Raw genomic sequence first — 15,159 nt, 5'->3', positions numbered from 1 at the left:
GAATCTTTTTATTTATTACGTTACATAGCAGATGCATCAGTGGATCCAAACCTTTGCCTCTTGCTTTTGAATATCCATCACTTTTTTGTTAAACTTGTGTAATGCTAATATAAAAAATTGGTCATGTCATTATTTTATTTTTTATTTTTTTACCATCTTGTTTTGAATAAATCTGTGTGTTGTTTGGTGGCCAGTTCTTGAATTAAAAACTGGACTGTGTAAGCATCTTGATAAATGTTATTAAAACCATTTATACTATTTGTTCAGCACTGAGATAAATCTTTATGTCGAAGAAACTCGTTTTACTTTCTTTTGTTTGAGACATTATACATCTTTTCATTTGGATTTTGTAAAATCATAGCAGTGTTTCTCAGAGCCTCCCATAATAATCAGATATAAGAGTGTAAAGACCACCCATTGGCCCAAAGACGGAGTCCAACGGTCTGGGTGAAGGTATAATGTGTGTATGTCTTTTCAGCGTTCCAGTGAAGTTCACTTTATTCACTTTATTTATTATTATTATAGAATTTTAGTTTCAATATTACTTTAGCTCTACGCTTAATCTGACTCCAATTTCAAATGATAATCAAATTTAGATTGCGTTTCTTATTAGGAAATAATCATAAATACTGATTCTGATTTAATTTAGATTTTTGATTATTCTGAGTATCCATATTTTCAATTATTATTTCATTATGGACCTGATGCCGCACAGAATCTCACGCCCCGGGTTTACGTGGATCTCACGGACACAAACTTGTGTAGTTTATTTTAGCCACTTCCATACAATTTGCCAAGTCAGTGATAGCCAGAAATCAAAAGGTCTTCAGATGACGTGCCTACTGCTCCGTTCATCTGCGCCTTTAGTTTGACCTATACTGGACACAGAGCTGCGGTAGCTCATTATCTACTAAAATAATGATTTCAGAATAAATCAAGATGTAACATTTATTAGTCAGGTAAAAATTTATCATGTCAATTACACAAGTAAATGATTAAAAGCCAGTTCAGAAATAATAAATACATGAAATCAGTTACTCAAAGATGACTCTAAAAGTAAGCAATGCATTACTGACAGAGACACACAGTGGTGTGTGAGTGTGTCCCAATGGGAAAACACTGAAACAGCACTGAATGGTGGTCGTTCCTGGTTACAGGTTCCCACCGACTGCTCTGTCACCTACCCTTAAATACCCAGACCAGAACAAAGGGTTATACCAATATTTTTTAGAGTTGTTTTGGGTCAAATCATGTTCCCCAGAGGGTAACAACTGGTTTCGGGGGAGAGGGGAGAATTATCAGATATCTTGAAGAGACATCACCCAGAGAGGACAACAGGATTCTCCTGTTCTCAATCTTTCTCAATATACCAATGACTGCAATGAAATTAAGACCATTTCATCAATCGCATGAGAAGGAAAAACAATAGATTCACAAGATACATCATATGTGATATATAGACAAACTCAGTGAACTTTTAGTGACTTGATGAGGGAGAGGGGGGATGCATATAAACAAGGAGATAAGTTTGGACAAGACAATGTCCTGTGCTCTCGATCTTCTGTCCAGGGTGCGTTTTATTGCTTTATTGCAGGGTGAATTTTATCTCAGCTTTGGTTTTAGCAGGAAAATCAGTTCTTACAAGAGCAACAGATTGACTAACGATCCTTATCACAGATATCACCAAACAATCCAGCTTTTGTAAGTCTGCTATTTTTCTTCTTCAGGACCTGACAGAAACATCAGTCCCAATACAAACAGACACACATGAACCAAACACACCGAATACAGGGACAAATGTAAATGTGTGCAGTGGCGGTCTTAAAGGGTTAGTTCACCCAAAAATGAAAATTCTGTCAGTAATTACTCACCCTCATGTTGTTCCAACCCCGTAAGACCTTCGTTCATCTTCGGAACACAAATTAAGATATTTTTGAATAAATCTGAGAGCTGGCTCACTCCTCCATAGGCTTCTAAAGACGTTATAACTTTCTGGCCCAGAAAATGCATTAAAGACATCGTTAATATAGTCCAAGTGACTACAGTGGCTCAATCTTAAGTTTATAAAGCGACGAGAATACTTTTTGTGCACAAAAAAACAACAGAAATAATGACTTTATTCCACTATTCATTTCCTTCTCTCTGAGCCTCGAGTTTTTTCACGTAGTGTAATAGTAGCGCGTCTGTGTTGTACGTCACACGCATCACACACATGACCAGCGTCGGCCAATAGTGAGCCTACGTGGTGACGTGCAACACAGACGCGCTACGCTTAAACACTACGTGAAAAAACTTGAGGCAAAGACACCGATAAGTATTTGGCTACACTGCCAAAGATTACAAACTTTTTTACGGCTACTGTTGGGGACACAGACAGGAACAACAACATCCAAAGCGTAAAACATGTTGCTACAGCAGCAGCAGCTAGCTGTGAAGTGATGCTAGGTGAGGATAACATTAACACACTCACATGGATATACGTGGATATACACACTCGTGGATTTGCTTAGAGCCAAATGCAACCTCACCTCTCCCCAGTTCGCCCCTCTTACCCCGTCTCACTCACTTAACAGTTACTATAAATACCGTTTTGGCGCTTGTAAATGTGACGTGACAGATCCCTAGCGCACGTGAACCGATCATCTCTACATTACTAGCTAATAGTAAATAAACACGAATGAACAATGTTGAAAGATACACTACAACTTAACGAAATGTATATTACATTATAGATCAATCAGTGTTTTTCAACCGTGGAAAGGGGTCAATAAAACAGCTGGAGAACAATTGTCACATAACATTTACCTCAGGAAAGCCAATTAATGACCATAATATGGGCTATAGCATGTTTGTTGGCTAGAAAATAAGGGCTATTAAGAGTATTTTGCTAAATATGTGTATTATATTACATATTTAGTATATTTTTACTTATATCATTAAATAAAGTTGTTATTATAATAAAAACACATTATGTTTAATTTGAGTTATTTTTAACCTTAAATAATACTACCACCTGATAGGGCTGTTTGTATGTTTGCAGGATTATATGAGTTTTTTTTTTTCTTGAGAAAAATGAATGCCTGTCTTGTGTACCTAATATTTATCCAAATGAGTCAATATTGAATCAAATCACAAGAATTGAATTGAAATCGTGAAATTTGTGTCAAGCAATAATAAAAAACGTAGCTTACCAGAAATTGTACCATGTAAACATTTTTACATGTTTCTGTTTAGTTACTAAAATGTTTTGACATTCACAATAGGCTGATGCAAGATTTTTCAGGTCTTATCTGAAACCTTATTCTCTGTTCGGTTCCATCGTAACTATTAGTTTGTGTAGTGCTACACTTTGTGTGTTCTCTGCTTTCCATCTTCATTTTGGAGTAAAGAAGTGTTTAGTGTTGGAAGTTTTTTTTTTCTCCTCTCCAACCTTTACTTCCCCATAGATTAGCTTTACCTGCCTATTCACCATTCAGTCGGTAATTTTTTTTCCGTTCTCTTTTAAAGATCGAATAGGGGGGCCCCATACATACCTTCGCCTTGGGCCCCCAATTTGCTAAATCCGCCACTGTGTGAATACAAGAGGAGCTCTGACATCACTAGTTCAGAGAGAGATTCAGAGAAAGTGAAACTAACTTTATCAACAACAATATGGACTCCTGAAACGATCAACCTCTTTAAACTACAGAATATTTATTGATCTGCTCAAAGAGTCTTGTGGACACATCTGATCCTCACAGGTAAGAGATAGAAATATAAGAGAGATTGTGCTGAACAGGTTTCTAATGGAAATGATCTGGTTTAGTAGGTTTATGTCAAACAAAAGTTGAACAGAACCAGGGTCTGTTTGCATAAACTACTAAGACTAGTATGTTTTTCCTTCAGGCTGTTCGAAACTTTTTGAAGTCAGTTACATGAAAACGTAGATTGGTCTAATTTGAGACCGAAAAGTAAGAACGATAACCCCTAAATAACTGATTTAGTTCTTTAGACAGTCTTAACATAATAGTTGTTTATGCAACTTCCCCGAGTGTTTAATCGCCAAATACTCACTCAACTACTTTAGTTGTTTACTGCACTGAAATGGTAGCTATCAGAATTGTATTTAAATATGTCATTTGATTGGTTGTGATGCAAAGTTTGGGCTTTCTTTAATTTTGTCACACGACATAAAGACTAAAGAAACAGGAAGCATGACCCTTACACACACACACACACACACACACACACACACAAAAAAATGCTGAACCAGAAAAAAAGCTACAAAGTTTTGTGCACAAATGTGTCAAAAACCTTATGAAGAGTGAAGAAAGTGACGGAATGCAGACACACTTGACAAGATGAAATAATACTTACATCAGTTTATTTTGTGGGAAGACATTTTGTCGGAAAATATTTTTAAAAGAAGTTTGTTGTTTGTATTTAATATAAACAGCAAATGTTCAGTTTTTTGTGAATACACTCACTGTTTTTATGAATACACTCACTGTAAATCACATAAATCAAAATTAAATGGCCATACAAAATATATGTTAATTTTGGGGGAAAGGTTATCTGTACTGGTCCTTTAATGTAAACATTATTTCTTTTATATTATTTATGATTATTCTGTTGTTGTTGTTATTTTCTTTTGCCTTGAAAGGGCATAAAGAGGTGAAGAACAATGGCAGAATCTTTCCCACCATCAACAAAAAAACAAGAAAGGAGAGGGAGTATGAGTTTTCCTCCATGTGAGTCAATAACCCACTCAAATCTATCTCATGTTTTATCTTGAAAATAGCCACGCATTGGTTAGAATTAAGCTCAGTGCATTCTGGACATTCTCTCAACAGGATTTTGACTTTACACTTGTGCAGGTGATTTATCTTCATCATTTCTCTCTCCAGCGATGTCTTCCTCCAGCGGTCCACTGACTGAGGAGCTTCGGTGCTCTATATGTCTGGACGTGTTCACTGATCCAGTCACCACTCCATGTGGACACAACTTCTGCAAGACCTGTCTGAATAAGTGCTGGGACAACAGCCAGACCTGCAACTGTCCATATTGTAAAGAAACATTCAAGCACAGACCTGATCTCAAGATTAACACCACACTGCGAGAGCTTGTAAATCACTATAAAAAGAAATTTCTTGAGAAAAAACCTGAAGTTCTGAAAAAAGCTGAAGTTCTGTGTGACGTCTGTGGGGAAAGAAAGCTGAAAGCCCTGAAGTCGTGTCTGGTGTGTCAGAGCTCTTACTGTGAAACTCACCTGGAGACTCATTTGAGAGTGGGAGGTTTAAAGAAACACAAACTGATCTATCCTGTGAGTAATCTGGAGGACTATATATGTCAGAAACATGAGAGACCTCTGGAGCTGTTCTGTAGAGATGATCAGACATGTGTGTGTCCAATGTGTAACGTGACTGACCACAAGAACCACAACACTGTATCTTTAGAAGAGGAGAGTGAAGAAAAGAAGGTAAAAGTTACTGACAAAACTGATTTTAAATGGCTCTTATCATGAGGAAACATGTTCTTTAATATAAATGAATCAGTTATGAAAACATATTGGGCCCTATCTTGCACCCAGCGCAATTGACTTTGTACACCGACGCATGTATCATTCCTATTTTGCACCCGCGCAAAGCGCGCTTTTCCCTCCACAGAAGCACGTCGCTAAACTAGGGAATGAACTTGCGCTCCCTGGGAAAAGGAGGCGTGTTCAGGCGCAAAAAAGGAGGCGTGTTCCGGCACAAACGTTCCTTCATGCTATTTTGCAGGTTTAGAAAACAATTGCGCTACTAACCAGAAAAAAATAGTTTAAAGTCAGTGGCGCGTTGCGCATGTTATTCATATGCTATTTTAAGGGCGCATGCTTGGCCATAATCAATGTAGCGTGTGCACAACGCGAATACACTTTGATTCTCTCATCTACACAGAAGCAGCAGTTTTCATTTTTGCAAATCATACATTATTACGATAGATAGATAGATAGATAGATAGATAGATAGACAATTTATTATAAAAGCATACATCTAGCTTACACATTTACCCAAATTATCATACGCCTTTTTAACCGAAGTTAATTTAGGTGGGTTTCTCCATCCCCAACGTCCCTGACGAGAGTGTTGCTCTCCTCGGCTGTGAACCGCTCCTGGCGCGCGTCTGGCAAATCCGCCGTTATGATAGGAATCCGCTTAAGAAAAAGCGCGTCTGCTCTTAAAGGGAATGTGAGATGACGCTCTGATTGGTTTATTTCACGTTACGTCCAAACCACACCTATGAGTAATGAAGCTACTTCAGACCAACCCATTTTAGATTTGCGCCTGGCGCAAGAGTCATTTATCCCGCCGGGAAAATAGCAACAGCGCCAAGACCCGCCCACAAAGTTACTTGCGCTTTGCACTTTGACACTTGCGTTTCAGATCGTTAAAATAGGGCCCATTGTGTGTTGTTCTCTGTATATAGACTCAACTGATGAAGACACAGAGAGACACACAGCAGAAGATCCAGGACAGAATCAACAAGATTCAAGACGTCAAACACTCAGCAGAAGTCAGAAAAGTGAGTTTAAAATAATTTACTTAAATTCATTTTAATATCCATTGTTGTTTATTGAATTGCTGTATAAAAGCAATTTCACAGTCACACTGTTGGTCTGAATATCGACACGTCTGTGATTTTGCTGATCACTTAGTAAAGTAATAACACATCTCTCCTCAACAAGACACATGATATGAGGAATCATTCAGTGCAAACGGTGCAGAATGAGGGATTTTGAAAACCGCCTAAAAACACTGAAGTATGAGAAATAATAACACTGATTCTTCCCTTAACAAACGCCACTAATAATGTGTTGATTGTCCTGGTTGAGCAGAGAAACACAGAGAAGGAGAAAGCAGCCCGTGTGGAGCTCTTCACTGATCTCATCCGCTCCATTGAGAGATGTCAGACTGAACTGCTGGAGATGATGGAGGAGCAGCAGAAAGCAGCAGAGAAACAGGAGGAAGAGCTCATTGAAGAGCTGGAGCAGGAGATCACTGAGCTAAAGATGAGAAACACTGAGCTGGAGCAGCTCTCACACACTGAAGATCACCTCCACCTCCTACAGGTCAGTCAACATCTCTCTGATCAATGATAATGCAGTATATGGCACCATAACACTCCCCATGCTGAAGGATTTCTCCTCTCTCCTGCTGTAGATTTACTCATCCCTGTGCAGCTCTAGAAACACCAGGAACTGGTCTGAGATCAGTGTGAAGACTGATGAGAGTCTGGAGACTCTGAGGAGAGCTCTGACTAAACTGCAGGACTCTCTACAGGAGAAACTCATGCAAACTGGTACAGCAATATCAAATACACCGTACAGATACATATATTTATCATCTTTTAATATCAGTAATGAAGAATGAGTCTGATCAAGCTGAAATAAGAGAAGTATGTGATCATGTTTTTGTTTCTCATTATCATCACAGTTCCCTTTCGAAAGCTACAATCGATGCTGTGCTGCTTAGCGCATTGGGAACGTCTTCAATCATGACTAGCTGTGAATACTGTGTGGGGCTCTCGCATGGATCTGTGTGACGAGCAAGAGACTCATCCCTTTCGCTTGCTCCGTCACCTGATCCACACATCCCTTCTCGTGATCTCGAAGCGCGCTCCGGTGCTTCTTCGGTTCACGAGGGGGATGATATATCTCTTGGGTCTACGGACCACGAGCAGCTCATCTCTGAGCATTCCTCTTGTGAAAAAAGATCTGTTGAGGAATTGCTCGAGGTGGTTACTCGCGTGGTGGCCAGGTTACAGCTTGACTGGCCACTCGAACAAGAGACTACCAAAAGTAGTAAGCTAGAGGATAGGTTTCTGTCTGGTGGCGGGGGGAGAGACCACAACATCAGTCTCTCCTCTTTTTCGAGGACCTCCAAGATGAGCTGTCTAAGTCATGGAGTAAACCATATACTTCTCAGGTCTTTGTGCCCTCAACGACGACTTTTTCGACTATCGTGGGTGCGGATTTTGCGGGGGTATTTGGAGATGCCTCGGGTTAAAGAGACGCTCGCGAGCTACTGTATCTCTCGCCCGAATCAGCATCTTCGATAAAGAAACCTCCCCTCCCCACTAAATCGTGCAGAACAACATCATCACTAGTGGGTAAAGCTTACCAAGCTGCAGGTCAGGCTGGTGCTGCGCTGTACACTATGGCAGGGTTACAGGCGTACCAGGCTGACCTGTTGAAGGACTTGAGTGTGGGCAGTACCATCGACGAGGAAGCGTTCTCTGAGCTTCGTCGAGCCACAGATTTGTCTCTCCGTTCGACCAAGCAAACGGCCCGTGCCATCGGCCGTTCAATGTCGGCTTTAGTCAGCACGGAGAGGCATCTGTGGCTTAATTTAACAGGTATAAAAGAGAAAGATCGTTTGCTTCTTCTAGACTCTCCCATCTCTCCATCTGGCCTGTTTGGTGACTTGGTTAATACGGTCATTACCAGGTTTAAGGAAGTAAAAAAACATGAAGAAGCATTCGTTCAATTCCTTCCTCGCTGCACTCAAGGGGAGGGGCCATCGGCCCCCCAACCTCACCCTGGTCCTTCAAAAGCTAGGGAGGTTAAAAAGCAGAGCGTGGCGGACCGTGCTCCCCCTCGTAAGGATTGGGGACAGGCTCGTCAAGCTCGGCAACCTCCCAAGCCAGACCTCAGGACTATCATTAATAAAAAAGAGAAAGTCCTGATGGTCTGGCGCCCAATCAAGATCTTTTCGCCCTTTCCCGTTACCCTCACAAAACCTCTCCATCCCCGCCACCTCTCGTGCTTCAGGGGGCAGCGGTTTCCAGCGAAATGTTAGATGTTCCGTTGGTCCTCCGATCGATCTGAAAGACACATATTTTCACATAGAACTATTGCCACAACACAGGAAATTCCTGAGGTTCGCTTTCAGGGGCGAAGCATACCAATTTTGGGTTCTTCCATTCGGCCTAGCCTTGTCACCCCGCACATACACAAAATTCATGGATGCAGCACTGGCTCCATTACGACTCCAGGGCATTCGCATTTTGAATTACATTGACGATTGGTTAATACTAGCACAATCGCAAGAGATGGCGCTCCAACACAGAGATATCGTGTTAGCTCATCTAGTTTCTCTAGGGTTGAGACTCAACACCAAGAAAAGTGTTCTTTCTCCTGCCCAGAGAACGACTTATCTCGGGATCGTTTGGGATTCAATCACGATGCGGGCACAACTGTCTCCCGCTCGAATCGAGACCATTCGGCAGACCATGAGCAAAGTCAGGCTAGGCCAAGATCGCACTGTTCGTCAGTACCAAAGAATGTTAGGTCTCATGGCTTCAGCATCCATGGTGATTCCTCTGGGGCTGTTTCAAATGAGACCGTTTCAGTTGTGGCTAAAAGCCAGAGGATTTCATCCAAGGGCCAATTCTCAAAGGCAAATAAGAGTGATGCGCCGCAGGCTTCAAACACTATCTCTGTGGTTCAGACCCCGGTTCCTCGTCTTGGGTCCCACTCTAGGGGCGCCGTGTCGTCGCAGACTGCTAACGACAGATGCCTCCCTGATGGGCTGGGGAGCAGTCTTAGATGGCCGTCCAGCTCAAGGGGAATGGGAGGGTCATCTACTCGATTGACACATCAATTGCCTCGAGCTGATGGCCGTATTTCTGGCTCTGAAATATTTTCTCCATCAACTGAGGGGCTGTCATGTCCTATTGCGGGTGGACAAGGGAGGTCTGCGCTCACGCAATCTGAACAGAATAGCGAGGCAAGTTCCTGTCACTCAGGGCAGTATACATTCCAGGGCATCTGAATGTGGGAGCGGATTTACTGTCCAGACAGCCACTACCGACAGGGGAATGGAAACTCCACCCGGAAGTAGTGAAACAGATTTGGACCAGATTTTATGAAGCGGAGGTGGGCCTCTTCGCCTCCCAACAGACAGCTCAATGTCCCCTCTACTTCTCTCTGAGTCACCCAGCCCCCCTGGGTCTGGATGCGATGGCGCACACATGGTCCAAAATGCACCTGTATGCAGCCAGAGTTCGCCAAAAAGGGTCTTGCCTCTTGCTGATAGCGCCACGTTGGCTGAACAGAGTGTGGTTCTCGGAGATAATATCTCTCCTCGACGGCTCGCCATGGGCGATTCCAGAGAGGAGGGACCTTCTGTCTCAGGCGGAGGGCACGATATTCCATCCCAGGCCCGACCTGTGGAATCTTCACGTTTGGTCCCTGATGGGTACCAATTGAGAAACACTGGGCTTTCGCCGGATGTTATTGAGACCATTCTAAGTGCTAGGGCTTCCTCCACTAGACAAAGTTATGCCAGTAAATGGGGTGTTTTTGAGAGGTGGTGTGTTGTACACAATGTAGATCCAGTCAACAGCCAGATTGCTTCAGTTCTGGACTTCATGCAAGAGAAATTATCAACAGGCACATGCCCTGCCACTCTTAAGGTTTATGTGGCCGCTCTTTCGGCTTGCCACACCTTGGTTGACGGGGCGCCACTCGGGAGACACCCTCTGCTCTCTCGCTTCATTCGTGGGGCCAGACGACTGAGGCCTCCAGTAAGAACCAAGATCCCTTCATGGGACTTAGCTATAGTTCTCGAGGGTCTGGTTGAAACTCCCTTTGAACCTATAGAATCAGCGTCTGATAAACTTCTGACTCTAAAAATGGTTTTTCTCATGGCAATAACTTCTTTGAAAAAAATTGGGGATATGTAGTCTCTGTCTATCTTGCCATCCTGCTTAGACTTTGCCCCAGGAATGGTGAAAGTAATTTTGCATCCTCATCCTGACTACCTGCCTAAAGTTCCTTTTTCGACTGTACATCCTGTCACTCTTGAGGCCTTCTGTCCTCCACCATTCATAACGCCGGAGCAGGAGAAATCTCACAGACTGTGTCCAGTTCGTGATCTTCAGGCTTACATCCACCGCACCAGCCAGTGGCGTAAGTCAGAGCAACTGTTCGTCTGTTATGGGGGTAGTAACAAAGGAGCAGCTGCCACCAAGCAGACCATGTCTCATTGGGTCAGGGATGCTATTGCTCTTGCTTATGAGGCGCCCGGTCAATCTTTGCCAATAGGTCTTAGGGCTCACTCCACCAGAGGGTTCGCCTCCTCTAGTGCTTTGGCAAGGGGTGCCCCCTTACAACATGTTTGTGATGCACATGGATGTTGGTCCTCTCTGCACACATTCATAAGATTTTATAGTTTGGATGTTCATGGCACTCCGGGCTCTCATGTCCTTGAATCAACGTCACAAGCTAATGTCTGAGGCCTTCTTGCGTTCTTGTGAGCACACCTGCACAACCGTAGGGGTCCAGACATTTCAAGCACGGCGGCGTGGGTATTCTCTTTCCCAATGCGCTGAGCAGCGCAGCATCGATTGTAGCTTTCGAAAGGGAACATTCCGGGTTACTTTGTTCCCTGAGAAAGCGGAATGCTGCGCTACTTTGCCGTGCTGAAGATGTCCCAGGACTGCTCTTCAGACAAAATATCCTGATGATGCACCTGTGGCTCATCTATTTATAGCCTTGTGTTGCGGGTGCGCGCCGATGACGTCATCGACCGAGGCTATATTACCTCCAGGTCAATTCTATCGACGTGTTACACACAATATTCACAGCTGGTCACGATTAAAGATGTTCCCAATGCGCTGAGCAGCGCAGCATCTCGTTCCGCTTTCTCAGGGAACAAGGTTACAGTTAAGTAACCCGGAACGTTCTTCTTGAAGAGAGCAGGTCATATTCATCTCTAATTTCAGAAAACATGCAGTAAATTCATCTTGTACTAGAAGCTTCATCACTGTAACTAGAACCTTGAGGCTTTAGTAAATCTGTGAACACTTTAAGATGAGAAACAACAGAAAGAAACATTAATTTTCTGCCATTTTCTGTTGGTCTTTTCAGCTGTTTCATCTAAATGTTGTGATTATGTGTCAGATAAAATCAGTTTAGCAGAAGAAAATCAAATCGATAGACATCATGAATTTAAGATGCAAATTTGTTCTTTTTAAGAGGAAAATTTCTGACCTGTAGTTCAAACAGCTTTACAGTGCTGGGCTTTCATTTTCTTAAAGATGGTCTTTGAATTTTTTCATTTTTTCATTTTTAATCACTTCATATGGACCTGAAAAGCGAGCAGACAAGACGGAACCAATGACAGTCAATAAGACAAGCACCTGGTGTCTCATTTATAAAAATGTGCGTAGGAACCTTACTAAAAGTGTACGTGCGCCTGAAAGCCAAAAATGACGTACGCAAAAAAACATTCAGACTTATAAAACCGTTCGTACGCCAGAACCTGCGCAGAATTCACTTTATAAATCCCGGTCAGCGGAAGATTGTGCGCACATGCTCTCCACCCTGAAATAACCATATATGGAGCTTACAACGCCTAGTTTTACTATGCATATCCTCATCTGCATATCATTTGCATATGATTATTCATCCACGTGATAATGTTTAACGGTACAAGACACATTACATTAATAAAAATCATGTACTTGCCTATCCTTGCCTTGTTTTTGAATACATAAATCAAATAGTGTAAAATACATTCCATCTTTTCCACTGGCCGAATAGTATTTTTAATTGATTTATATTTTTAATGGAAACAGATAGGCCTTGGGCATTATTTGCACGAAACTATTTTCTCAGACAATCTTTTATTATCATGATAAGCAATTATCTCTGTGGTTAAAACATTAAAGCACAGCATGCCACAGGAAAAGTGTTCAGAAACATCGCATCCACAACAAATCTATTGATTGAATTTGAATATAAAATGTTGTAACTTCTCAGTAATGATTTCATGTTTAAGTGTTCTCCATTAATTTGAATGGCATATTTAATCTAAATGTTTATATCAGAAGTAAAACATAGTTTAAATCATTATTCTATTTATTTAAACTGTTATTTGCGTCAGTTTCACTAAACGGCCCAACGCGCTCGCTGGCGCGGACATTTAAGAACGGATGGATATTTGCTTCAAGTGACAGGCTTGTTGAGTGAAATTATATTTGTATTATCTTGTATTTCTTTAGATTTTCTGTCTAAAAGTGAACAAAAAGACGCTTAACTCAAGCTCACCATCGGTGTCGCCAAACTGCTCCATCTCCAAAACGTTCGTACTTATGGGTCAGAGTTTGCGTGCAGGTGCGCAAATTTTCCTGTCAAGTTTGTTTTTATAAATCACAACTTATGCGTCGGAAGCGGCGTACGCCTCTTTCAGGGCCTGTTTTGTGTGTACGCAGCGGTTATAAATGAGGCCCCAGATCTCCTTCTGTAGCAGGAAGGGTTATGACCCCTCCTACTTGTCATGGTTTAAGGTTTGGCCAATGGCCTGGCATCTGGTGCGTATAAGAGCATGGGTTACCGGTTCCTTAGGGTGCGTCACTATCCGGGGCCGTGATGTCATGTAGGAGGGGTCATAACCCTTCCTGCTACACTTCTTTAAAATGACGTTGAACCGTTATACGGTCAAAACTTTACGGTCAAAACTCTTCATTGCCACTTGAGCATTCAATAAGGATTCCCGTGCCATTGCACAAGCCTTGAAATTTACATTCATAATGCAGCACCGATGTCTTAGCACTCGATTCCTGGGCTAAAATATCTTCTTTGAGCATCTTTAAAGGACCTCTCACAGTATGACCGAATACAAGATCAGCAGGACTAAATCCTAAACTGTCTTGTACTTCTCTAGCAGCAAACAAAATTAAAGGTATACCCTTGTCCCAGTCTTTACCCACAACACTAATCCACTCCAAAACTGAGATGAATAACATTAGGCATAAAAATATCTAAAATAAAAATTTCATAAAATGTTTCACAAAACATTCCCAAAGATGTTCTAAAAAGGAGGAATATTTAGAGCTCAAACACAATAGGAGTTCAGGGATTCTCTAAATATCAGCAGAGAAACATTGATCAGATAAAACATGATTGTACAAAACATGTTGTACATAATTCTTTAAATATAACCTTAAATCTTGTCTATAATTCCACACATAAACATGTCAAAGATCTGATGGTGTTTTATTGTCATTAGTCTCTACAGAACTGAAGAGGATACAGCAGTATGCAGGTACAGTGTGCTGTCTGCACTACACTAGATTACATTCAGATACTCACAGCTTCATCACTGACCGACAGTATGATTAAACACTGATTACATATTACTAACATCATCACTAAATATCTGTATTGTGAATTTTATGATTTATATTCTCTGTTTTCTTAGTGGATGTGACTCTGGATCCTGATACAGCTCATCCTAATCTCATCCTGTCTGATGATGGAAAACAAGTGAAACATGGAGACATTATACAGAAACTCCCAGACAAACCAGAGAGATTTGATAGATGTGTTTATGTCCTGGGAAAGGAGGGATTCTCCTCAGGGAGATTGTATTTTGAGGTGCAGGTGAAGGGAAAGACTGACTGGGATTTAGGAGTGGCCAGAGAATCCATTGACAGGAAGGGAAAGATCACACTGAGACCCAGTAATGGATACTGGACTGTGGTTCTGAGGAATGGGAATGAATATAAAGCCTGTGCTGATTCTCCTGTCTCTCTGTGTGTGAGAGTGAAGCCGCAGCGGGTCGGTGTGTTTGTGGATTATGAGGAGGGTCTGGTCTCCTTTTATGATGTGGAGTCCAGCTCTCATATCTACTCTTTCACTGATCAGTCTTTCACTGGGAAACTCTATCCATTGTTTAGCCCGTGCCCTAATGATGGAGGTAAAAACTCAACTCCACTGATCATCACACCTGTCAAACACAATAAATGAATTTACAGCCATAATATGAAATACTTAATGAAAATTATTTATATAATTAACAATCTATACATGCTTTTCTATGTTTTCATCATTTGTTTTTCATTGTTAAAATCGATACTTGGTTACTCACGTAACCTCGGTTCTCTCTAGAGAGGGAACGAGTATTGCGTAAGGAACTTACGCTACGGGAAAAGTCATCTTTTCTCGAGATACTGAAGCCAAAAAATTATCCTTAATTTTTCATAATTTGTCAACGCAGTGCAGCAGGCGGCACAGCAGAGCTAGAGCGGGCAATACTGCGTGCTCATTGGCTGCCGCGCGGCAACTGCTTAAGCCTACCAGTGAGCCCCGCGTGACGTCACGCCCAATCAGGGCGCGCGCGTCCTCGCGCG

The 15,159-nt window shown here is 41.8% G+C and overlaps 1 protein-coding gene across 1 annotated transcript; it reads left to right on the top strand.

Annotated features, from left to right (window-relative positions):
- The first annotated feature begins 4,526 nt into the window (after window positions 1–4,526).
- On the top strand, window positions 4,527–14,845 carry LOC307163588 (E3 ubiquitin-protein ligase TRIM39-like). The gene is made up of 7 exons (XM_079879712.1): window positions 4,527–4,730; window positions 4,887–5,458; window positions 6,448–6,543; window positions 6,857–7,090; window positions 7,182–7,320; window positions 14,037–14,072; window positions 14,229–14,845. The coding sequence occupies exons 1-7, from the start codon at window positions 4,664–4,666 to the stop codon at window positions 14,774–14,776; spliced, it is 1,692 nt and encodes a 563-aa protein (XP_079735838.1). The 5' UTR covers window positions 4,527–4,663; the 3' UTR covers window positions 14,777–14,845.
- Window positions 14,846–15,159: the final 314 nt, after the last annotated feature.

This window comes from Squalius cephalus (assembly GCF_949319135.1).
Source record: "Squalius cephalus genome assembly, chromosome: 8".
Taxonomy (NCBI): Eukaryota; Metazoa; Chordata; class Actinopteri; order Cypriniformes; family Leuciscidae; genus Squalius; species Squalius cephalus.
Note: the sequence above shows the minus strand (reverse complement) of the source record. Positions and strands in the feature narration are given on the sequence as shown.